At 49.1% G+C, this 26,511-nt stretch overlaps 1 protein-coding gene across 1 annotated transcript in view; it reads left to right on the top strand.

Moving 5' to 3' along the window:
- The first annotated feature begins 6,563 nt into the window (after positions 1-6,563).
- GGT6 (gamma-glutamyltransferase 6) overlaps positions 6,564-26,511 on the top strand; it is a 38,831-nt gene continuing 18,883 nt past the window's right edge. Inside the window, 2 exon segments of the mRNA XM_068272725.1 lie at positions 6,564-6,680; positions 24,549-24,817. Of these exon segments, the coding sequence (XP_068128826.1) occupies positions 6,601-6,680; positions 24,549-24,817 (349 nt within the window). The 5' untranslated portion in view covers positions 6,564-6,600.

The following is a 26,511-nucleotide window of genomic DNA, read 5'->3' as shown; positions in this document are numbered from 1 at the left end:
GCAGCGTTTCAGCTAGCGTTTTGCGGTTTTGTGTAGCGGTTTTGGTATAGTAGATTTCCTGTATTGTTACAGTAAAGCTGTTACTGAACAGCTACTGTAACAAAAAACACCTGGCAAACCGCTCTGAAGTGCCGTTTTTCAGAGCGGTTTGCGTTTTTCCTATACTTAACATTGAGGCAGAAACGCATCCACAATCCAAAATCTGCAGCAGCCCGGGAGTTTGCGTTTCTGCAAAACGCCTCCCGCTCTGGTGTGCACCAGCCCATTGAAATACATTACCCTAGCGGATCCGCACCCGCAAGCGGATCGCAAACTGCAGCCGAACCGCTCTGGTGTGCACTAGGCCATAGAAAGGATAATATCGTAATAACACATATTAATATCATAATAACACATATTATCGTAGTTACATCATTACACATATTTTTTATCGTAATGTCACATATATCGATATAATCCACATATATCGATATATTAGTGAAATATCGTAATAAACATACACAATATCAGACAATGAAAGTCTAGATTTATTTTCACAAACCTCTATTTATCGATTGTACTTTATCGTTTTAGATAAAATTTTGATATTTCGTAACAGCGCCCAAACTTGTGCAAAGTTAGAGTGACCAGACGTCCCGGATTGCCCGGGACACGTCCCGGATTCGGGGTCCGCTGTCCCAGGCTGCATGAGGTCCCGGGAAATGTCCCGCTTTCAGCAGTGGGACGTCCCGGCCTCGGGACTCTGGCCACTCTATCCTTATGAACTGGCAGCGGCGTCTATAGACGCCGTGCCAGTTCATTGCCCGCAGCCCCGCTCCAGCCTCCTCCTCCGGTGTCTGTTCCGACACCGGCAGGCAAGCAGGGCTACGGCAAGATGGCTGCCGGAGCCCTGTACTGGAGACTATTTGTGTCTCCAGTACAGGGCTTCGGGCGCCATCTTGCCGTAGCCCCGTCAGCGCAGGAGATATGCATGGGGAAGGTGGTCCCGGGAGGAGCGCGCCAGAGGCCGGAGACTTCTGCCAGGTGAGTAAATGCTTTCTTTTCCAGGTGAAATGTTTGCCCGCATTGCGTTTCTTGTCTGGTGAAATGTTTGCCCGCATTGCGTTTCTTTTCTGGTGAAATGTTTGCCCGCATTGCGTTTCTTTTCTGGTGAAATGTTTGCCCGCATTGCGTTTCTTTTCTGGTGAAATGTTTGCCCGCATTGCGTTTCTTTTCTGGTGAAATGTTTGCCCGCATTACGTTTCTTTTCTGGTGAAATGTTTGCCCGCATTGCGTTTCTTTTCTGGTGAAATGTTTGCCCGCATTGCGTTTCTTTTTCAGCTGAAATGTTTGCCCGCATTGCGTTTCTTTTCTGGTGAAATGTTTGCCCGCAGTGCGTTTCTTTTCTGGTGAAATGTTTGCCCGCATTGCGTTTCTTTTCCAGGTGAAATGTTTGCCCGCATTGCGTTTCTTTTCTAGTGAAATGTTTGCCCGCATTGCGTTTCTTTTCTGGGGAAATGTTTGCCCGCATTGCGTTTCTTTTCTGGGGAAATGTTTGCCCGCATTGCATTTCTTTTCTGGGGAAATGTTTGCCCGCATTGCGTTAATTTTCTGGTGAAATGTTTGCCCGCATTGCGTTTCTTTTCTGGTGAAATGTTTGCCCGCATTGCTTTTTTTTTCCCCAGGTAAAATGTTTGCTCGCATTGCGTTTCTTTCCTGGTGAAATGTTTGCCCGTATTGCGTCTCTTTTCTGGTGAAATGTTTACCTGCATTGCGTTTCTTTTCTGGTGAAATGTTTATCTGCATTGCGTTTCTTTTCTGGTGAAATGTTTGCCCGCATTGCGATTCTTTTCTGGTGAAATGTTTGCCCGCATTGCGTTTCTTTTCTGGTGAAATGTTTGCCCGCATTGCGTTAATTTTCTGGTGAAATGTTTGCCCGCATTGCGTTTCTTTTCTGGTGAAATGTTTGCCCGCATTGCGTTTACTTTGTACTGACATGTTGCCCGCATTGCGTTTATGTTGTACTGACATGTTTTCCTGCATTGCGTTTATTTTCTACTGACATGTTGCCCGCATTGCGTTTATTTTGTGCTGACATGTTTGCCCGCATTGCGTTTATTTTCTGGTGAAATGTTTGCCCGCATTGCGTTTCTTTTCTGGTGAAATGTTTGCCAGCATTGCGTTTATTTTGTACTGACATCTTTGCCCGCATTGCATTTATTTTATAGTGACATGTTGCCCGCATTGCGGTTATTTTGTACTGACATGCTGCCCATTGCGTTTATTTTCTGGTGTCCGGGGTAACCGTTACTGCATTTATTATTTAATGGTCATAGATGGCTATGTTTGCTGCTTTGTGGTTACGGTATACTATTAGCATCACACAGTTTCTGCACACCCATGATGCAAAGTCTCGTTTGACCACATCATGGCGTAAACACTGCTTTCTTATGCCTCGCTGTTACATCATTACGTTAGCTCCACATCAAAGGTCAGCGCAGGTTTAGAAAGTCATTGTATGTAGGGAATGGTAAATTCTTCACCACAATATATCAAATGCTCAGAGGTAGGTATCCGCCAAACATCAAAACTAGAAAAGGCTTACCAGCTCCCAACAACCCACATTATAAGGTTGTAAAATGGCTCAGGTCACAGATAACGTCCAGGGAACATCAGACGTCGTGAAGATCCAGTGAACATCCGTATGGAGGTAAAGTTTCAGGAATTTATATAGGAAAACAAAAACGGCAATATCTAAGCGTAACCCGTTTATTTAGATAAAATTTCTTTAAAAGGCAGTAGACATAAAAACGATAACTCACATACGGGGCCCATAAACAGGGAACCCCAGAAGATTAGCGCGCATGTAATGGTCAATCGAAGATCAATAGACAATGGTGCCGCCTGTTACCTTCCCGACCGGTTTCGCAGTCTTGCGTCATCATTTCTCCCCTGATGACGCAAGACTGCGAAACCGGTCGGGAAGGTAACAGGCGGCACCATTGTCTATTGATCTTTGATTGACCATTACATGCGCGCTAATCTTCTGGGGTTCCCTGTTTATGGGCCCCGTATGTGAGTTATCGTTTTTATGTCTACTGCCTTTTAAAGAAATTTTATCTAAATAAACGGGTTACGCTTAGATATTGCCGTTTTTGTTTTCCTATATAAATTCCTGAAACTTTACCTCCACACGGATGTCCACTGGATCTTCACGACGTCTGATGTTCCCTGGACGTTATCTGTGACATGAGCCATTTCACAACCTTATAATGTGGGTTGTTGGGAGCTGGTAAGCCTTTTCTAGTTTTGATGTTTGGCGGATACCTACCTCTGAGCATTTGATATATTGTGGTGAAGAATTTACCATTCCCTACATACAATGACTTTCTAAACCTGCGCTGACCTTTGATGTATGCCTGACTTCTGAACATTGTTCTTCTCAGCGGCGGTTCCATTGTCCCTTGGCGCCGATATATTTGCTACTATATATTACGTTAGCGCCGCCCATACAATTTCATGGCCACGCCCATTTTCCCCCCCTCTCCCCCATGCCACCCCCCCCCCCCCCCACGCCACCCCTTCCCGTCCCAGGTTGAACCCACAAAAATCTGGTCACTCTAGCAAAGTTGAACGATACAATTACAAAACCGATATTTAACATTGAAAAGATACCCGCGCCCAGATCTTTTAGCGCTATAATTAGCTGCTGTGGCTGCAGGGGGCTGGCAGAAGCACCAGCTAAGTGAAACTTATATTTTTTTTAATCTTCAGGAAATAAATCCGGCAGCCTCCATATCCCGGTCACTTGAGGGGGGCTGTAACACGTCACCAGGGCCGGGCCGAGGCATAGGCTGGAGTGGCTCCAGCCTCAGGGCGCAGTGTAGGAGGGGGCGCAGAATTCATTCAGCTGTCATTCCTAATTGTGTTTGAAGTAGAAAGAAATAAGAAAAGGGGATTGTCACGGACGTTTGCGGGGACGCAGGCGCGTCCTGGAACCGCCCGTGAAGAAAAGAACGATCGCACTCGATTCCTGCATCGATTGCGCTTCAAATCGATACAATCCGGGTTGAGTGTGTAGGGGCAGCTGCAGTCTTTTCTCAGCAGAGAGAGAGCCCCAGCCTAAATGCTGGTTGGCCCTTTTGATATGCTAATGAGCCTGGGCCCAGAGAGTCCCTGGCTTCAAGCTGTGCTGATGGCCCATCCATCAGGTATAAGGTGACAAACACCATGACAGAACCAATTTAGAGTGAGGAAACTCAGACACTCCGACTCCTTTTCCCAGCAGGGAGCCGACATGTGGCTTGCTGCTGCCAACTTCAAAGAACCTTTGCCTGGGAATGACCTGGTATAAATCCCAGGGGTCTCTCATATTCCATAAACTGCTATATGTATCATATTTTCTGTGTTGCCAGGCTGGCAGACCCTCCAAACTAACAGAGCAGGTAGGGCCCTGCCTGGCGTTGGTTCTGAGAACATTTCAGAACCTTCTGAGGTAAAGACTGCCCGTTAGGCAGTTCAACAGTGCCCTAATGGTACCACAGGGGTCCCACCCCTCATGTTTGGTATCAGACTGCTGGGTACATCGAGGCAGACCTGAAAATATTAGTAAATCTGCCCTGACCTGTACGGTTCTGTGAGATAGAGCCCATATATGGTTAAGGCATGATTTCTGGTCTCCAGGACAAGGGCAGGACTCATCTCATGTTCTAAGGGGGTGTGTGGGCCCGCCCTCACTTCCTCCTACTGAATCAGGGGCATAAGAATGGCAGAGGAGCCAAACTCAGTGTCCTCCACCCTGAAAGATCTTGAACTCATCAGGTGCCAGCTTGAGGATATGCTGGCATCCACCTGGTCTGAACTCTGAACTCTGGACTTTGAAACCAAGAACTTTATGATTCTTCCCACAATAAGGACATCTTTCCAGGAACTAAGTATTTTTCTCCCTTCTTTTATTTTTCATACTGGCTATTACTGTTTTAATAATTGTTGATTTTCATAATTGTCTGTATATATTAATTATTTATATTGCGTGAATAAACGACTTTCCCCAAGTCATTCACTGTTTCGCTACCCTGCTTATCAGCACACACAGAAATGATCCCGGGTCTCTGAAGATACGCTACTGTTTGTTTGTTGTTGGCTAGACAGAATATCGTGTGTTTAACCGTTTTATTCGCAGGATTAGTCAGTCAGTTAGTGGGCCCCACGGTCCCATAGTAACCGCAGTGGTGGCAGTTTACTCTGAACCAGTGGGTGAAGTTGTAATCACCCGTGTCTCACAGGCGCCCTCCTGGTTTGTCCGCGGCCAATTCTTAACGGTTCCTGCGCATTGATGGCGACCAGAGTTCGCACGATCTGTGCGCTGGCATCGTTTAGAAGGCTAAGTGCGGTCAGCCACAAGGGCTCCTGTGACAGGGATACATAGCAGTGACTGCAAGCCAGATAACTAGAGATTAAGGTGTTGGGGAGGTTGTGGGCCCTGTGGCGCCTCTTAGTCTAATAGCAATCAGTGTGTGACAGCTGGGATGGGAGGGATGGAGGGGCGCACTTTGGTGTCTCAGCCTTGGGTGCTGGAGGACCTTGTCCCAGCTCTGCACGTCACCATCTCTCCTCCATATAAATGCAATAATGCAGCTCCAGTAATAGCAGCGCTCTATGTCAGGCGGTTCAGCAATAACCACAGATGGAATGTGTCCCTCCATAAGCTGTATACATCATCATAATATAATACTGAGGATAATAATAATAAGCTGTAAGGCACGTGTGACAATACAAATGTCTGCCGCCTGTATGAGGGTCACAATTCCCCCCCCCCCCACGTGCTGCACAGTGATGTCACTCAGGCATGCAGCGCGCTCCAGCGTTCAGCTGTCAGTGTAGAGGGGTGTGGCTCCCGCGCATGCGCAGATGCTGCTGCTGGAGCACGTGGTACACGCCTGGCAGCGCTGAGGTCTCGGCTGGTTACAGAGGGCGGCGGTTGCTATGGAGACGAGCGGCCTACGACGCGGAAGGATAGTGCACGAGGTCGGGAGGGGGCGGACACCTAGAGAGGGCGGAGTCTTGTAGCCTCTTCGCTGTGATCAAAGCGTTAGAACACGCCCTATAGAGGCGGAGTCAGGAGTGGGGCGGGGTACTATGGGGAGCAGGAGGGGGCGGGACCCGGAGGCAGCTGGGCGGAGCCGCGTCATGAAATCACTGTTTAGGGAACACGCCAAGGTAGAGGGGCGGGGCTCGCTGTGCATATGGGCGGAGTTTAGTTGCTACATGACAGGGCGGGGCTTTGTTACGAGGTCTACCTGTGTGTCCGGAGGAGGAGGAGCTGCAGCCAAGACATGGAGAACAGGAGGGGGCGGGGCCCGGAGGCAGCTGGGCGGAGCCGCGACATGAAATCACTGTTTAGGGAAAAGAGATAGAGGGGCGGGGCACACAGTGCACATGGGCGGAGTTTAGTTACTACAACACACGTGCGGGGAGGAGTTACCTCTTACCTGTGTGTACGTAGGAGACTGAAGATGGGCGTGGCTTTACCAGGTGCAGGGCGTGTCCTGTGCAGCGACAGGTGAGTCCGGAAGAGTTAGCAGAATGTGACAGATCACAGATGATCCTCCATAGAGAATAATGTCTGCAATGCGATCCCAGATCCGCTACCAGAGAGTGCAGGAGAGCCAGGAGGAGGAGCTTACCATCCACCTCTACAGGTAACCTATACACCCTATACATTATATATGCTATATACACCAGAGAGCCAGGAGGAGGAGCTCTCCATCCACTGTACAGGTAACCTATACATTATATATACCATATGCTATATACACCTGACACCAGAGAGCCAGGGGGAGGAGCTCTCCATCCACCTGTACAGGTAACCTATACATTATATATACCATATGCTATATACACCAGAGAGCTAGGGGGAGGAGCTCTCCATCCACTGTACAGGTAACCTATACATTATATATACCATATGCTATATACACCAGACAGCCAGGGGGAGGAGCTCTCCATCCACCTGTACAGGTAACCTATACATTATATATACCATATGCTATATACACCTGACAGAGAGCCAGGGGGAGGAGCTCTCCATCCACCTGTACAGGTAACCTATACATTATATATACCATATGCTATATACACCAGATAGCCAGGGGGAGGTGCTCTCCATACCTGTACAGGTAACCTATACACTATATTTACCATATGCTATATACACCAGATAGCCAGGGGGAGGTGCTCTCCATCCACCTGTACAGGTAACCTATACATTATATATACTATATGCTATATACACCAGAGAGCCAGGAGGAGGAGCTCTCCATCCACCTGTATAGGTAACCTATACATTATATATACACTATATGCTATATACACCAGAGAGCCAGGAGGAGGAGCTCTCCATCCACCTGTACAGGTAACCTATACATTATATATACTATATGCTATATACACCAGAGAGCCAGGGGGAGGAGCTCTCTGTCCACCTGTACAGGTAACCTATACACTATATTTACCATATGCTATATACACCAGAGAGCCAGGAGGAGGAGCTTACCATCCACCTGTACAGGTAACCTTTACATTATATATACACTATATGCTATATACACCAGAGAGCCAGGAGGAGGAGCTCTCCATCCACCTGTACAGGTAACCTATACATTATATATACTATATGCTATATACACCAGAGCCAGGAGGAGGAGCTCTCCATCCACCTGTACAGGTAACCTATACATTATATATACTATATGCTATATACACCAGAGAGCCAGGAGGAAGAGCTCTCCATCCACCTGTACAGTTAACCTATACATTATATATACACCATATGCTATATACACCAGAGAGCCAGGAGGAGGAGCTCTCCATCCACCTGTACAGGTAACCTATACCATATGCTGTATACACCAGAGAGCCAGGGGAGGAGCTCTCCATCCACCTGTACAGGTAACCTATACACCCTATACATTATATATACCATATGCTATATACACCAGAGAGCCAGGGGGAAGAGCTCTCCATCCACCTGTACTGGTAACCTATACACTATATTTACCATATGCTATATACACCAGAGAGCCAGGAGGAGGAGCTTACCATCCACCTGTACAGGTAACCTTTACATTATATATACTTTATGCTATATACACCAGAGAGCCAGGAGGAGGAGCTCTCCATCCACCTGTACAGGTAACCTATACATTATATATACTATATGCTATATACACCAGAGCCAGGAGGAGGAGCTCTCCATCCACCTGTACAGGTAACCTATACATTATATATACTATATGCTATATACACCAGAGAGCCAGGAGGAAGAGCTCTCCATCCACCTGTACAGGTAACCTATACATTATATATGCCATATGCACCAGAGAGCCAGGAGGAGGAGCTCTCCATCTACCTGTACAGGTAACCTATACATTATATATACCATATGCTATATACACCAGAGCCAGGAGGAGGAGCTCTCCATCCACCTGTACAGGTAACCTATACATTATATATACTATATGCTATATACACCAGAGAGCCAGGAGGAAGAGCTCTCCATCCACCTGTACAGGTAGCCTATACACCCTATACATTATATATACACCATATGCTATATACACCAGAGAGCCAGGAGGAGGAGCTCTCCATCCACCTGTACAGGTAACCTATACATTATATTTACCATATGCTATATACACCAGAGAGCCAGGGGGAGGAGCTCTCCATCCACCTGTACAGGTAACCTATACATTATATACCATATGCTATATACACCAGAGCCAGGAGGAGGAGCTCTCCATCCACCTGTACAGGTAACCTATACATTATATATACTATATGCTATATACACCAGAGAGCCAGGAGGAAGAGCTCTCCATCCACCTGTACAGGTAACCTATACACCCTATACATTATATATACACCATATGCTATATACACCAGGAGGAGGAGCTCTCCATCCACTAGTACAGGTAACCTATACACTATATTTACCATATGCTATATACACCAGAGAGCGAGGGGGAGGAGCTTACCATCCACCTGTGCAGGTAACCTATACATTATATATACCATATGCTATATACACCAGAGAGCCAGGAGGAGGAGCTCTCCATCCACCTGTACAGGTAACCTATACATTATATATACCATATGCTATATACACCAGAGAGCCAGGGGGAAGAGCTCTCCATCCACCTGTACAGGTAACCTATACACCCTATACATTATATATACCATATGCTATATACACCAGAGAGCCAGGGGGAAGAGCTCTCCATCCACCTGTACAGGTAACCTATACATTATATATACTATATGCTATATACACCAGAGCCAGGAGGAGGAGCTCTCCATCCACCTGTACAGGTAACCTATACATTATATATACTATATGCTATATACACCAGAGAGCCAGGAGGAGGAGCTCTCCATCCACCTGTACAGGTAACCTATACATTATATATACTATATGCTATATACACCAGAGCCAGGAGGAGGAGCTCTCCATCCACCTGTACAGGTAACCTATACATTATATATACTATATGCTATATACACCAGAGAGCCAGGAGGAAGAGCTCTCCATCCACCTGTACAGGTAACCTATACACCCTATACATTATATATACACCATATGCTATATACACCAGAGAGCCAGGAGGAGGAGCTCTCCATCCACCTGTACAGGTAACCTATACACTATATTTACCATATGCTATATACACCAGAGAGCGAGGGGGAGGAGCTTACCATCCACCTGTACAGGTAACCTATACATTATATATACCATATGCTATATACACCAGAGAGCCAGGAGGAGGAGCTCTCCATCCACCTTTACAGGTAACCTATACATTATATATACTATATGCTATATACACCAGAGCCAGGAGGAGGAGCTCTCTATCCACCTGTACAGGTAACCTATACACTATATTTACCATATGCTATATACACCAGAGAGCGAGGGGGAGGAGCTTACCATCCACCTGTACAGGTAACCTATACATTATATATACCATATGCTATATACACCAGAGAGCCAGGAGGAGGAGCTCTCCATCCACCTGTACAGGTAACCTATACATTATATATACCATATGCTATATACACCAGAGAGCCAGGGGAAGAGCTCTCCATCCACCTGTACAGGTAACCTATACACCCTATACATTATATATACACCATATGCTATACACACCAGAGAGCCAGGGGGAAGAGCTCTCCATCCACCTGTACAGGTAACCTATACATTATATATACCATATGCTATATACACCAGACACCAGAGAGCCAGGGGGAGGAGCTCTCCATCCACCTGTACAGGTAACCTATACACTATATTTACCATATGCTATATACACCAGAGAGCCAGGGGGAGGAGCTTACCATCCACCTGTACAGGTAACCTATACATTATATATACTATATGCTATATACACCAGAGAGCCAGGGGGAGGAGCTCTCCATCCACCTGTACAGGTAACCTATACACTATATTTACCATATGCTATATACACCAGAGAGCCAGGGGGAGGAGCTTACCATCCACCTGTACAGGTAACCTATACATTATATATACTATATGCTATATACACCAGAGAGCCAGGGGGAGGAGCTCTCCATCCACCTGTACAGGTAACCTATACACTATATTTACCATATGCTATATACACCAGAGAGCCAGGAGGAGGAGCTCTCCATCCACCTGTACAGGTAACCTATACACCCTATACATTATATATACACCATATGCTATATACACCAGAGAGCCAGGGGAAAGAGCTCTCCATCCACCTGTACAGGTAACCTATACACCCTATACATTATATATACAGCATATGCTATATACACCAGAGCCAGGAGGAGGAGCTCTCCATCCACCTGTACAGGTAACCTATACATTATATATACTATATGCTATATACACCAGAGAGCCAGGAGGAAGAGCTCTCCATCCACCTGTATAGGTAACCTATACATTATATATGCTATATACACCAGAGAGCCAGGAGGAAGAGCTCTCCATCCACCTGTACAGGTAACCTATACACCCTATACATTATATATACACCATATGCTATATACACCAGAGAGCCAGGAGAAAGAGCTCTCCATCCACCTAGAGATCCTCACATCTGGTGTTCCAGAAGTGAGTACATTTGAAATCGGTGCCGGTAGACTTGGGCGCAGGATACAGCCGGTATATAGCTGATCCTGCTTCTGCACAAGTCCGGGCGGCGGTAATTACTATTCCCCCTCCAGGCCGACATGGATAGTGAGGGAATGAAATAATTCGGCTTCCAGTGATTGCTGGAGGACGAATTATTGTGTTTTTAAGCAACTTCAGCTCTGTCTTCTGACGTTACTCACTGAGCGCTGCAATAGAAATGATTCCCATTACAGTCTATGGTGGCGCCGGCTGCACCCAAATCTAGCAGCACTGAAAAGCACTGCTCCGTCCAGAAGTCACCCTGTTTCCTGTGCCGTGTTTCTGCCCCGGTAGTGTTATCATGACAAGCCAGACTTGTCTCATTTGTTGTCCACTCTTAAAGGACAACTGAAGTGAGAAGTATATGGAGGCTGCCTTATTTATTTCCTATTAAACAATACCAGTGGCCTGGCTATCCTGCTGATCCTCTGCCTCTAATACTTTTAGCCACAGCCCCTGAACAAGCATGCAGCAGATCAGGTGTTTCTGACATTATTGACATTAGCTACATGCTAGTTTCTGGTGTGATTCAGACACTACTGCAGCCAAATAGACCAGCAGGACACCCAGGCACCGGTATTGTTAAATAGGAAACAAATATGGCAGCCTCCACATACCTCTCACTACAGTTGTCCTTTCAGCCGTGTGCACAGGTAGGAGGCCTGTCCCCCATCAGGGATTGGGATTCGATCCCTCAGGCACCACCACAGGGCCGATGCTGAACAGACACACCTCTAGCCTCTAGGCTAGCGACACTTTCCATATGCAGGGAGAAGCAGGTGATGGAGCAGCACATGAGGAGCGTCATGAGGAGGCGGGGCTGAGGACAATGCCCCACCCACCGGCTGATCGCTGGCCGAGGAATGCTGTACACATGTTAGAGTCTCAGCAGAAACAATTGTTATCAGCTGAGTTTTATCTGACATGTAGTTTGTAGTGTATATTGAGTGAGAGGACAGAGTATGGCGTGTAGCTGAACTTAAAGTGGATTTTCTCTTCACTTGTACTCATATACATTCAGATTTATGAAGCTCTTGCAGGAATGGTGAACCCATACCTTCCAACTTTTTTAGATGAGAAAGAGGGACACTTAAGCCACACCCCTGACGACGCCCCTGTCACACCCCTAGTCATACATACCATACAGATTTCATAAGAAAAATGTTGTTTTAGAATTCACACCACACTCGTCCTTTCTATCCTGGTTCATTTTCCTTCATAGTAACATTTTACAATTAGCAATATATCAATTTAAAGGATGGGACTAAAGTTTAGAGTCAAACACATTTTTTAGTAGAGAAATATATATTTACATAGAAAGAGGGACAAAGTCCTGAAAGAGGGACAAATGAGGAGGAAAGAGGGACAAATGAGGAGGAAAGAGGGACAGAGGGACAGGGCTCCCAAAGAGGGACAAATGAGAAGGAAAGAGGGACAGTTGGAAGCTACGGGTGAACCGTCTGGCAGAGGCCGGTGATGTGCCAGACAAATGCGTCACCGATCCACCGTGAATCTGGAAGAAGAATCCGGCAGCATACATGTAGTTATAGCTTTACATGTTTTATTGCAGCACTGTCACATATAAACAACACAGCGTTTCGGAGCCGCGAACTGCTCCTTCATCAGGTGGTGACAAAGTGTAGCAGACAGTTCAGCAGCTTGTATACCTCACACGGTGCTATAACCAGTGTCGCGCTACAACTACATGGATGGTGCTGGCTTATTCCACATTCATTAAGTGCAGGGGGAGGCTTCTCTCCTGGAGGTGCTGTGAAGGGGGGTGGGGTCTCCCTGGTCCCTGTCACTAGCTGGTGTCACATGCCTGGGTGACATGAGACAAGCTCACACAGCAGCATAGTACGGGAGAGGGTTGGAGACGCTGAACCGGTCTGTCTGGTTCTCCGGGTGTCTCTCTGTCCTGCAGAACCGGCTCAGCAAGAAGCCACCCGGGTCCAATACTCATAATCACAAGTCTCTGCTTTCCATTGAAGGGGTCTCCCACCCCTGAAACTGGATATTCCATCTCTGATGGTGAAATATTACTGCTGGTAGCCCTGCACTTGTCTCTGCAGAGCTGGGGATAAGTCCTGCTCTCTGTGATATACCTGCAGCCCTCACAGGTGGGGAGACAGATAATATTACTGCTGGTAGCCCTGCACTTGTCTCTGCAGAGCTGGGGATAAGTCCTGCTCTCTGTGATATTACCTGCAGCCTCACAGGTGGGGAGACAGACAATATTACTGCTGGTAGCCCAGCACTTGTCTCTGCAGAGCTGGGGATAAGTCCTGCTCTCTGTGATATTACCTGCAGCCCTCACAGGTGGGGAGACAGATAATATTACTGCTGGTAGCCCTGCACTTGTCTCTGCAGAGCTGGGGATAAGTCCTGCTCTCTGTGATATACCTGCAGCCCTCACAGGTGGGGAGACAGACAATATTACTGCTGGTAGCCCTGCACTTGTCTCTGCAGAGCTGGGGATAAGTCCTGCTCTCTGTGATATTACCTGCAGCCTTCACAAGAGCTCACAGGTGGGGAGACAGATAATATTACTGCTGGTAGCCCTGCGCTTGTCTCTGCAGAGCTGGGGATAAGTCCTGCTCTCTGTGATATTACCTGCAGCCTTCACAAGAGCTCACAGGTGGGGAGACAGATAATATTACTGCTGGTAGCCCAGCACTTGTCTCTGCAGAGCTGGGGATAAGTCCTGCTCTCTGTGTTATACCTGCAGCCTTCACAGGTGGGGAGACAGGTTATATTACTGCTGGTAGCCCTGCACTTGTCTCTGCAGAGCTGGGGATAAGTCCTGCTCTCTGTGATATTACCTGCAGCCCTCACAGGTGGGGAGACAGGTAATATTACTGCTGGTTGCCCTGCACTTGTCTCTGCAGAGCTGGGGATAAGTGCTGCTCTCTGTGATATTACCTGCAGCCCTCACAGGTGGGGAGACAGATAATATTACTGCTGGTAGCCCAGCACTTGTCTCTGCAGAGCTGGGGATACGTCCTGCTCTCTGTGATATTACCTGCAACCCTCACAGGTGGGGAGACAGACAATATTACTGCTGGTAGCCCAGCACTTGTCTCTGCAGAGCTGGGGATAAGTCCTGCTCTCTGTGATATTACCTGCAGCCCTCACAAGAGCTCACAGGTGGGGAGACAGATAATATTACTGCTGGTAGCCCTGCACTTGTCTCTGCAGCGCTGGGGATAAGTCCTGCTCTCTGTGATATTACCTGCAGCCCTCACAGGTGGGGAGACAGATAATATTACTGCTGGTAGCCCTGCACTTGTCTCTGCAGCGCTGGGGATAAGTCCTGCTCTCTGTGATATTACCTGCAGCCCTCACAGGTGGGGAGACAGATAATATTACTGCTGGTAGCCCAGCACCTGTCTCTGCAGAGCTGGGGATAAGTCCTGCTCTCTGTGATATTACCTGCAGCCCTCACAGGTGGGGAGACAGATAATATTACTGCTGGTAGCCCTGCACTTGTCTCTGCAGAGCTGGGGATAAGTCCTGCTCTCTGTGATATTACCTGCAGCCCTCACAGGTGGGGAGACAGATAATATTACTGCTGGTAGCCCAGCACTTGTCTCTGCAGAGCTGGGGATAAGTCCTGCTCTCTGTGATATTACCTGCAGCCCTCACAAGAGCTCACAGGTGGGGAGACAGATAATATTACTGCTGGTAGCCCTGCACTTGTCTCTGCAGAGCTGGGGATAAGTCCTGCTCTCTGTGATATTACCTGCAGCCCTCACAGGTGGGGAGACAGATAATATTACTGCTGGTAGCCCAGCACTTGTCTCTGCAGAGCTGGGGATAAGTCCTGCTCTCTGTGATATTACCTGCAGCCCTCACAGGTGGGGAGACAGGTAATATTACTGCTGGTAGCCCTGCACTTGTCTCTGCAGAGCTGGGGATAAGTCCTGCTCTCTGTGATAAACCTGCAGCCCTCACAAGAGCTCACAGGTGGGGAGACAGATAATATTACTGCTGGTAGCCCTGCACTTGTCTCTGCAGAGCTGGGGATAAGTCCTGCTCTCTGTGATATACCTGCAGCCCTCACAGGTGGGGAGACAGGTAATATTACTGCTGGTAGCCCTGCACTTGTCTCTGCAGAGCTGGGGATAAGTCCTGTTCTCTGTGATAAACCTGCAGCCCTCACAAGAGCTCACAGGTGGGGAGACAGATAATATTACTGCTGGTAGCCCTGCACTTGTCTCTGCAGAGCTGGGGATAAGTTCTGCTCTCTGTGATATACCTGCAGCCCTCACAGGTGGGGAGACAGATAATATTACTGCTGGTAGCCCAGCACTTGTCTCTGCAGAGCTGGGGATGAGTCCTGCTCTCGGTGATATTACCTGCAGCCCTCACAGGTGGGGAGACAGATAATATTACTGCTGGTAGCCCAGCACCTGTCTCTGCAGAGCTGGGGGTAAGTCCTGCTCTCTGTGATATACCTGCAGCCTTCACAGGTGGGGAGACAGATAATATTACTGCTGGTAGCCCTGCAACTGTCTCTGCAGAGCTGGGGATAAGTCCTGCTCTCTGTGATATACCTGCAGCCTTCACAGGTGGGGAGACAGATAATATTACTGCTGGTAGCCCAGCACTTGTCTCTGCAGAGCCGGGGATAAGTCCTGCTCTCTGTGATATTACCTGCAGCCCTCACAGGTGGGGAGACAGATAATATTACTGCTGGTAGCCCTGCACTTGTCTCTGCAGAGCTGGGGGTAAGTCCTGCTCTCTGTGATATACCTGCAGCCTTCACAGGTGGGGAGACAGATAATATTACTGCTGGTAGCCCAGCACTTGTCTCTGCAGAGCTGGGGATAAGTCCTGCTCTCTGTGATATTACCTGCAGCCCTCACAGGTGGGGAGACAGATAATATTACTGCTGGTAGCCCAGCACTTGTCTCTGCAGAGCTGGGGATAAGTCCTGCTCTCTGTGATATACCTGCAGCCCTCACAGGTGGGGAGACAGATAATATTACTGCTGGTAGCCCTGCATTTGTCTCTGCAGTGCTGGGGATAAGTCCTGCTCTCTGTGATATTACCTGCAGCCCTCACAGGAGCTCACAGGTGGGGAGACAGGTAATATTACTGCTGGTAGCCCAGCACTTGTCTCTGCAGAGCTGGGGATAAGTCCTGCTCTCTGTGATATTACCTGCAGCCTCACAGGTGGGGAGACAGATAATATTACTGCTGGTAGCCCTGCACTTGTCTCTGCAGAGCTGGGGATAAGTCCTGCTCTCTGTGATATTACCTGCAGCCCTCACAGGTGGGGAGACAGATAATATTACTGCTGGTAGCCCTGCACTTGTCTCTGCAGAGCTGGGGATAAGTCCTGCTCTCTGTGATATACCTGCAGCCCTCACAGGTGGGGAGACAGATAATATTACTGCTGGTAGCCCAGCACTTGTCTCTGCAGAGCTGGGGATAAGTCCTGCTCTCTGTGATATACCTGCAGCCCTCACAGGTGGGGAGACAGATAATATTGCTGCTGGTAGCCCTGCACTTGTCTCTGCAGAGCTGGAGATAAGTCCTGCTCTCTGTGATATTACCTGCAGCCCTCACAGGTGGGGAGACAGATAATATTACTGCTGGTAGCCCAGCACTTGTCTCTGCAGAGGTGGGGATGAGTCCTGCTCTCTGTGATATACCTGCAGCCCTCACAGGTGGGGAGACAGATAATATTACTGCTGGTAGCCCAGCACTTGTCTCTGCAGAGCTGGGGATAAGTCCTGCTCTCTGTGATATACCTGCAGCCTTCACAGGTGGGGAGACAGATAATATTACTGCTGGTAGCCCAGCACTTGTCTCTGCAGAGCTGGGGATAAGTCCTGCTCTCTGTGATATACCTGCAGCCTTCACAGGTGGGGAGACAGATAATATTACTGCTGGTAGCCCAGCACTTGTCTCTGCAGAGCTGGGGATAAGTCCTGCTCTCTGTGATATTACCTGCAGCCCTCACAAGAGCTCACAGGTGGGGAGACAGATAATATTACTGCTGGTAGCCCAGCACATGTCTCTGCAGAGCTGGGGATAAGTCCTGCTCTCTGTGATATTACCTGCAGCCCTCACAGGTGGGGAGACAGATAATATTACTGCTGGTAGCCCTGCACTTGTCTCTGCAGAGCTGGGGATAAGTCCTGCTCTCTGTGATATTACCTGCAGCCTTCACAAGAGCTCACAGGTGGGGAGACAGGTAATATTACTGCTGGTAGCCCTGCACTTGTCTCTGCAGAGCTGGGGATAAGTCCTGCTCTCTGTGATATTACCTGCAGCCCTCACAGGTGGGGAGACAGATAATATTACTGCTGGTAGCCCTGCACTTGTCTCTGCAGAGCTGGGGATAAGTCCTGCTCTCAGTGATATTACCTGCAGCCCTCACAAGAGCTCACAGGTGGGGAGACAGATAATATTACTGCTGGTAGCCCTGCATTTGTCTCTGCAGAGCTGGGGATAAGTCCTGCTCTCTGTGATATACCTGCAGCCCTCACAGGTGGGGAGACAGATATTACTGCTGGTAGCCCTGCACTTGTCTCTGCAGAGCTGGGGATAAGTCCTGCTCTCTGTGATATACCTGCAGCCTTCACAGGTGGGGAGACAGATAATATTACTGCTGGTAGTCCTGCACTTGTCTCTGCAGAGCTGGGGATAAGTCCTGCTCTCTGTGATATTACCTGCAGCCCTCACAGGTGGGGAGACAGATAATATTACTGCTGGTAGCCCTGCACTTGTCTCTGCAGAGCTGGGGATAAGTCCTGCTCTCTGTGATATACCTGCAGCCCTCACAGGTGGGGAGACAGATAATATTACTGCTGGTAGCCCTGCACTTGTCTCTGCAGAGCTGGGGATAAGTCCTGCTCTCTGTGATATACCTGCAGCCCTCACAGGTGGGGAGACAGATAATATTACTGCTGGTAGCCCTGCACTTGTCTCTTCAGAGCTGGGGATAAGTCCTGCTCTCTGTGATATTACCTGCAGCCCTCACAGGTGGGGAGACAGATAATATTACTGCTGGTAGCCCTGCACTTGTCTCTGCAGAGCTGGGGATAAGTCCTGCTCTCTGTGATATACCTGCAGCCTTCACAAGAGCTCACAGGTGGGGAGACAGATAATATTACTGCTGGTAGCCCAGCACTTGTCTCTGCAGAGCTGGGGATAAGTCCTGCTCTCTGTGATATTACCTGCAGCCCTCACAGGTGGGGAGACAGGTAATATTACTGCTGGTAGCCCAGCACTTGTCTCTGCAGAGCTGGGGATAAGTCCTGCTCTCTGTGATATTACCTGCAGCCTTCACAAGAGCTCACAGGTGGGGAGACAGATAATATTACTGCTGGTAGCCCTGCACTTGTCTCTGCAGAGCTGGGGATAAGTCCTGCTCTCTGTGATATTGCCTGCAGCCCTCACAGGTGGGGAGACAGATAATATTACTGCTGGTAGCCCTGCACTTGTCTCTGCAGAGCTGGGGATAAGTCCTGCTCTCTGTGATATACCTGCAGCCCTCACAGGTGGGGAGACAGATAATATTACTGCTGGTAGCCCAGCACTTGTCTCTGCAGAGCTGGGGATAAGTCCTGCTCTCTGTGATATTACCTGCAGCCTTCACAAGAGCTCACAGGTGGGGAGACAGATAATATTACTGCTGGTAGCCCTGCACTTGTCTCTGCAGAGCTGGGGATAAGTCCTGCTCTCTGTGATATTACCTGCAGCCCTCACAGGTGGGGAGACAGATAATATTACTGCTGGTAGCCCAGCACTTGTCTCTGCAGAGCTGGGGATAAGTCCTGCTCTCTGTGATATTACCTGCAGCCCTCACAAGAGCTCACAGGTGGGGAGACAGATAATATTACTGCTGGTAGCCCTGCACTTGTCTCTGCAGAGCTGGGGATAAGTCCTGCTCTCTGTGATATTACCTGCAGCCTTCACAAGAGCTCACAGGTGGGGAGACAGATAATATTACTGCTGGTAGTCCTGCACTTGTCTCTGCAGAGCTGGGGATAAGTCCTGCTCTCTGTGATATTACCTGCAGCCCTCACAGGTGGGGAGACAGATAATATTACTGCTGGTAGCCCTGCACTTGTCTCTGCAGCGCTGGGGATAAGTCCTGCTCTCTGTGATATTACCTGCAGCCCTCACAAGAGCTCACAGGTGGGGAGACAGATAATATTACTGCTGGTAGCCCTGCACTTGTCTCTGCAGAGCTGGGGATGAGTCCTGCTCTCTGTGATATTACCTGCAGCCCTCACAGGTGGGGAGACAGATAATATTACTGCTGGTAGCCCTGCACTTGTCTCTGCAGAGCTGGGGATAAGTCCTGCTCTCTGGGATATTACCTGCAGCCCTCACAGGTGGGGAGACAGATAATATTACTGCTGGTAGCCCTGCACTTGTCTCTGCAGAGCTGGGGATAAGTCCTGCTCTCTGTGATATACCTGCAGCCCTCACAGGTGGGGAGACAGATAATATTACTGCTGGTAGCCCAGCACTTGTCTCTGCAGAGCTGGGGATAAGTCCTGCTCTCTGTGTTATACCTGCAGCCTTCACAGGTGGGGAGACAGATAATATTACTGCTGGTAGCCCAGCACTTGTCTCTGCAGAGCCGGGGATAAGTCCTGCTCTCTGTGATATACCTGCAGCCCTCACAGGTGAGGAGACAGATAATATTACTGCTGGTAGCCCTGCACTTGTCTCTGCAGAGCCGGGGATAAGTCCTGCTCTCTGTGATATTACCTGCAGTCCTCACAGGTGGGGAGACAGATAATATTACTGCTGGTAGCCCAGCACTTGTCTCTGCAGAGCTGGGGATAAGTCCTGCTCTCTGTGATATACCTGCAGCCTCACAGGTGGGGAGACAGGTAATATTACTGCTGGTAGCCCAGCACTTGTCTCTGCAGAGCTGGGGATACGTCCTGCTCTCTGTGATATACCTGCAGCCCTCACAGGTGGGGAGACAGGTAATATTACTGCTGGTAGCCCTGCACTTGTCTCTGCAGAGCTGAGGATAAGTCCTGCTCTCTGTGATATTACCTACAGCCCTCACAGGTGGTGAGACAGATAATATTACTGCTGGTAGCCCTGCACTTGTCTCTGCAGAGCTGGGGATGAGTCCTGCTCTCTGTGATATTACCTGCAGCCTTCACAGGTGGGGAGACAGATAATATTACTGCTGGTAGCCCAGCACTTGTCTCTGCAGCGCTGGGGATAAGTCCTGCTCTCAGTGATATTACCTGCAGCCCTCACAAGAGCTCACAGGTGGGGAGACAGATAATATTGCTGCTGGTAGCCCAGCACTTGTCTCTGCAGAGCTGGGGATAAGTCCTGCTCTCTGTGATATTACCTGCAGCCCTCACAGGTGGGGAGACAGATAATATTGCTGCTGGTAGCCCAGCACTTGTCTCTGCAGAGCTGGGGATAAGTCCTGCTCTCTGTGATATTACCTGCAGCCTCACAGGTGGGGAGACAGATAATATTACTGCTGGTAGCCCTGCACTTGTCTCTGCAGAGCTGGGGATGAGTCCTGCTCTCTGTGATATTACCTGCAGCCCTCACAGGTGGGGAGACAGATAATATTGCTGCTGGTAGCCCAGCACTTGTCTCTGCAGAGCTGGGGATGAGTCCTGCTCTCTGTGATATTACCTGCAGCCCTCACAGGTGGGGAGACAGATAATATTACTGCTGGTAGCCCTGCACTTGTCTCTGCAGAGCTGGGGATGAGTCCTGCTCTCTGTGATATTACCTGCAGCCCTCACAGGTGAGGAGACAGATAATATTACTGCTGGTAGCCCTGCACTTGTCTCTGCAGAGCTGGGGATAAGTCCTGCTCTCAGTGATATTACCTGCAGCCCTCACAAGAGCTCACAGGTGGGGAGACAGATAATATTACTGCTGGTAGCCCTGCACTTGTCTCTGCAGAGCTGGGGATAAGTCCTGCTCTCTGTGATATTACCTGCAGCCCTCACAGGTGGGGAGACAGATAATATTACTGCTGGTAGCCCTGCACTTGTCTCTGCAGAGGTGGGGATAAGTCCTGCTCTCTGTGATATTACCTGCAGCCCTCACAGGTGGGGAGACAGATAATATTACTGCTGGTAGCCCAGCACTTGTCTCTGCAGAGCTGGGGATAAGTCCTGCTCTCTGTGATATACCTGCAGCCTTCACAGGTGGGGAGACAGATAATATTACTGCTGGTAGCCCTGCACTTGTCTCTGCAGAGCTGGGGATAAGTCCTGCTTTCTGTGATAAACCTGCAGCCCTCACAAGAGCTCACAGGTGGGGAGACAGGTAATATTACTGCTGGTAGCCCTGCACTTGTCTCTGCAGAGCTGGGGATAAGTCCTGCTCTCTGTGATATTACCTGCAACCCTCACAGGTGGGGAGACAGATAATATTACTGCTGGTAGCCCTGCACTTGTCTCTGCAGAGCTGGGGATAAGTCCTGCTCTCTGTGATATTACCTGCAGCCCTCACAGGTGGGGAGACAGATAATATTACTGCTGGTAGCCCAGCACTTGTCTCTGCAGAGCTGGGGATAAGTCCTGCTCTCTGTGATATACCTGCAGCCCTCACAGGTGGGGAGACAGATAATATTACTGCTGGTAGCCCAGCACTTGTCTCTGCAGAGCTGGGGATGAGTCCTGCTCTCTGTGATATTACCTGCAGCCCTCACAGGTGGGGAGACAGATAATATTACTGCTGGTAGCCCTGCACTTGTCTCTGCAGAGCTGGGGATAAGTCCTGCTCTCTGTGATATTACCTGCAGCCCTCACAGGTGGGGAGACAGATAATATTACTGCTGGTAGCCCTGCACTTGTCTCTGCAGAGCTGGGGATAAGTCCTGCTCTCTGTGATATTACCTGCAACCCTCACAGGTGGGGAGACAGGTAATATTACTGCTGGTAGCCCAGCACTTGTCTCTGCAGAGCTGGGGATAAGTCCTGCTCTCTGTGATATTACCTGCAGCCCTCACAGGTGGGGAGACAGATAATATTACTGCTGGTAGCCCTGCACTTGTCTCTGCAGAGCTGGGGATAAGTCCTGCTCTCTGTGATATACCTGCAGCCTCACAGGTGGGGAGACAGATAATATTACTGCTGGTAGCCCAGCACTTGTCTCTGCAGAGCTGGGGATAAGTCCTGCTCTCTGTGATATTACCTGCAACCCTCACAGGTAGGGAGACAGGTAATATTACTGCTGGTAGCCCAGCACTTGTCTCTGCAGAGCTGGGGATAAGTCCTGCTCTCTGTGATATTACCTGCAGCCCTCACAGGTGGGGAGACAGATAATATTACTGCTGGTAGCCCAGCACTTGTCTCTGCAGAGCTGGGGATAAGTCCTGCTCTCTGTGATATACCTGCAGCCTCACAGGTGGGGAGACAGATAATATTACTGCTGGTAGCCCAGCACTTGTCTCTGCAGATCTGGGGATAAGTCCTGCTCTCTGTGATATTACCTGCAGCCCTCACAGGTGGGTCCAGGGCAAGCCAGTGACGTGACGTTATCTTTTTGGTGAGAGAAAATATGACAATTCCCTTGTTTTCTATCATGGTGGATCCTCTGACTTTTATCAGAAGCTAAAATTGACATTAATGGAATAGAAAACGGCCAGTGGCGTGGGCTCCCGGGCAAGCCAGTGACGTGGGGTCCCGGGCAAGCCAGTGACGTGTGGTCCCGGTTAAGCCAGTGGCGTGGGGTCCCGGGCAAGCCAGTGACGTGTGGTCCCGGGCAAGCCAGTGACGTGGGGTCCCGGGCAAGCCAGTGACGTGGGGTCCCGGGCAAGCCAGTGACGTGGGCTCCCGGGCAAGCCAGTGGCGTGGGCTCCCGGGCAAGCCAGTGACGTGGGGTCCCGGGCAAGCCAGTGACGTGGGGTCCCGGGCAAGCCAGTGGCGTGGGGTCCCGGGCAAGCCAGTGACGTGGGGTCCCGGGCAAGCCAGTGGCGTGGGGTCCCGGGCAAGCCAGTGACGTGGGGTCCCGGGCAAGCCGGTGACGTGGGGTCCAGGGTAAGGCGGTGACGTGGGGTCCCGGGCAAGCCGGTGACGTGTGGTCCAGGGTAAGGCGGTGACGTGGGGTCCCGGGCAAGCCGGTGACGTGGGGTCCGGTGTTGGGCGAGGAGCAGAAGTGAAACCATCAAGCCAACAAACGTTGATTCTGGTGATACTTTTAATGACTAACTGCAAATGTACGGTACAATAGCTTGCAATAAACCATGTGCAATTCAGTGCTCTCCCCAGGCTCTTTTAGCTGGGGGCTCCACCCGGCTGATTTTGGTGAGCAACCGGCTGTCATCGGCTCCCCTCCTCATATGCTGTAAGCAGAGTTGCACTGGTCGCACCCCGCCCATCTACTTTTTCATGCCACCTGGCTGGAAAAAAGTTCTGGGGAGAACTCTGCAATTATTACTGGAATCAGCGCTTGTTGGTTTGATGGCTGCAAAAACAATAGCAGAAAACCTTATCTTTAGCAATGCAATGCATTAAAGGATACCCGAGGTGACATGATGTGATAGACATGTGTATGTACAGTGCCTAGCACACTAATAACTAGGCTGTGTTCCTTTTTTCTTTCTCTGCCTGAAAGAGTTAAATATCAGGTATGTAAGTGGCTGACTCAGTCCTGACTCAGACAGGAAGTGACTACAGTGTGACCCTCACTGATAAGAAATTCCAACTATAAAACACTTTCCTAGCAGAAAATGGCTTCGGAGAGCAGGAAAGAGATAAAAAGGGTCAATAGCTCATAGATTTTAGCTCTGGCATACTTCAATGAATGTGTCATTGAGCAAAAACAATAAAACAGTTAAAACTTAAAAAAGTAGATTTAAACATAAAATAAAACTATGGAATATCTTAAAAGTCATTTTTAGGAGACGGAAGATAGATACAATGGTTGATTTCATTAGTTTATTTTCGCTTCGGGTGTCCTTTAAATAATGATTGTGAGATTGCTGGGGCCAGTATGACTCTCATATTAGCTTGAATGCTCAGATGAAGTCATAACCTGACCTCCCAGAATCTTACTGAACTGATGAGCATTAAGCTTCACCTATAATGTGATCCGAGTGTGGGCTGTGTTGTGATTCAGAGATTCAGTGTGTCAGATAGAATATGACATAATATATGGAATAAGAAGAAGGCTCACACTTAGGAGATGCTGTGTGATAGTTGCTGAATAGATCTGTAATCCCCACCATGCTAGGCGTACCTGATGGGCGGAGAGCTGTGAACAGGACAGGTTAATTATGACGCACAGTGACATGGACTAAGCACTGAGATGTTTAGTAAAGAATGGACATAAGAAGTATAATGCTCTGTGTTTTCTCCGCTTTTCAGTTTTCTTCTCATTTGTGTTTCAGCCCGTCCTCGTCCTTCATCAGCCGGCGGCTCTGCAGAGAGACCTGCCTGCGTATTGTCTCCTCTGTCCTCCTGCTGATGGTGGCTGTCGGCTTTGTCCTCTATGAACTGGACTTCAGGAATAAGGAAGCAGCTGATGTTCTCCTGGAAGAACATCATCATCACCATCACCACCACAATGGGTCCCAAACGTCACTCATTGAGGAGGAAGATGGCGGCCATCACCATTCTGGAGACACCTTCCACCAAGCCGTGGCCGTCACAGATTCTGGTGAGGCATTCCCCTTGCGTGTGTCCTTCCGTGTGTGTGTGTGTGTGTGTGTGTGTCCTTCCGTGTGTGTGTGTGTGTGTGTGTGTGTGTGTGTGTGTGTGTCCTTCCGTGTGTGTGTGTGTGTGTGTGTGTGTGTGTGTGTGTGTGTGTGTGTGTGTGTGTGTGTGTGTGTGTGTGTGTGTGTGTCCTTCCGTGTGTGTGTGTGTGTGTGTGTGTGTGTGTCCTTCCGTGTGTGTGTGTGTGTGTGTCCTTCCGTGTGTGTGTGTGTGTGTGTGTGTGTCCTTCCGTGTGTGTGTGTGTGTCCTTCCGTGTGTGTGTGTGTGTGTGTGTGTGTGTGTCCTTCCGTGTGTGTGTGTGTGTGTGTGTGTGTGTGTGTGTGTGTGTGTGTGTGTGTCCTTCCGTGTGTGTGTGTGTGTGTGTGTCCTTCCGTGTGTGTGTGTGTGTGTCCTTCCGTGTGTGTGCGTGTGTCCGCGTGTGTCCTTCCGTGTGTGTGTGTGTGTGTGTGTACAGTGTGCGTGTGTGTGTGTGTGTGTGTGTGTGTGTGTACAGTGTGTGTGTGTGTGTACAGTGTGTGTGTGTGTGTACAGTGTGTGTGTGTGTGTGTGTACAGTGTGTGTACAGTGTGTGTACAGTGTGTGTGTGTGTGTACAGTGTGTGTGTGTGTGTGTGTGTGTGTGTGTGTACAGTGTGTGTACAGTGTGTGTACAGTGTGTGTACAGTGTGTGTACAGTGTGTGTACAGTGTGTGTAAATGTAACCCTGTGTGTGTGTCACTGCAACAGACACACACACCAAGGGTTACAGATGCATTTACTTTTTGTGAAAGTGCTGCTGTAAAGGGAACCTGCAGGTGCTGTCAGGTGGAGCCCATGAGCAGGAAAGAAGAGAGAGAAGCTGGGCATGTGCAGGGAGGAAGTAACAGTTGAGTTTTACAGTTGAAGGCTAGTGAGGGGGAGGAGTCAAGTAGCCATGGAGACTGAGGTGATGAGGCAGCAAGAAATAAAGTGTGTCACGATACTACACTGTACTGCAGCAAGAAATACGCTTGATTTGTGAGGAAATAGAGTAGAGACACGGGAAGAGACCAGCCATTGGTGAGACGGTCTGAGCAAGGCAGAGGCACAGACAAGTAAGCACTTACCGGAAACTGAACTAAGGAAGAGAAAAAGAGCTGCAGACATTACAGGAGAGGAGAGAGACCACTCACAGCTACAGGCCAGTAAAGAGCAGCGATACTGGAGAGATAAGCCAGAAGAGAGAGAGAGCTGCAGACAGGAGAGGAGAGAGACCACTCACAGCTACAGGCCAATAAAGAGCAGCGATACTGGAGAGATAAGCCAGAAGAGAGAGAGCTGCAGACATTACAGGAGAGGAGAGAGACCACTCACAGCTACAGGCCAGTAAAGAGCAGCGATACTGGAGAGATAAGCCAGAAGAGAGAGAGCTGCAGACATTACAGGAGAGGAGAGAGACCACTCACAGCTACAGGCCGGTAAAGAGCAGCAATACTGGAGAGATAAGCCAGAAGAGAGAGAGCTGCAGACATTACAGGAGAGGAGAGAGACCACTCACAGCTACAGGCCAGTAAAGAGCAGCAATACTGGAGAGATAAGCCAGAAGAGAAAAAGAGCTGCAGACATTACAGGAGAGGAGAGAGACCACTCACAGCTACAGGCCAATAAAGAGCAACAATAC

Source organism: Hyperolius riggenbachi, chromosome 1, assembly GCF_040937935.1.
Source record: "Hyperolius riggenbachi isolate aHypRig1 chromosome 1, aHypRig1.pri, whole genome shotgun sequence".
Taxonomy (NCBI): domain Eukaryota; kingdom Metazoa; phylum Chordata; class Amphibia; order Anura; family Hyperoliidae; genus Hyperolius; species Hyperolius riggenbachi.
This window is presented reverse-complemented; position numbering and strand designations above follow the sequence as displayed.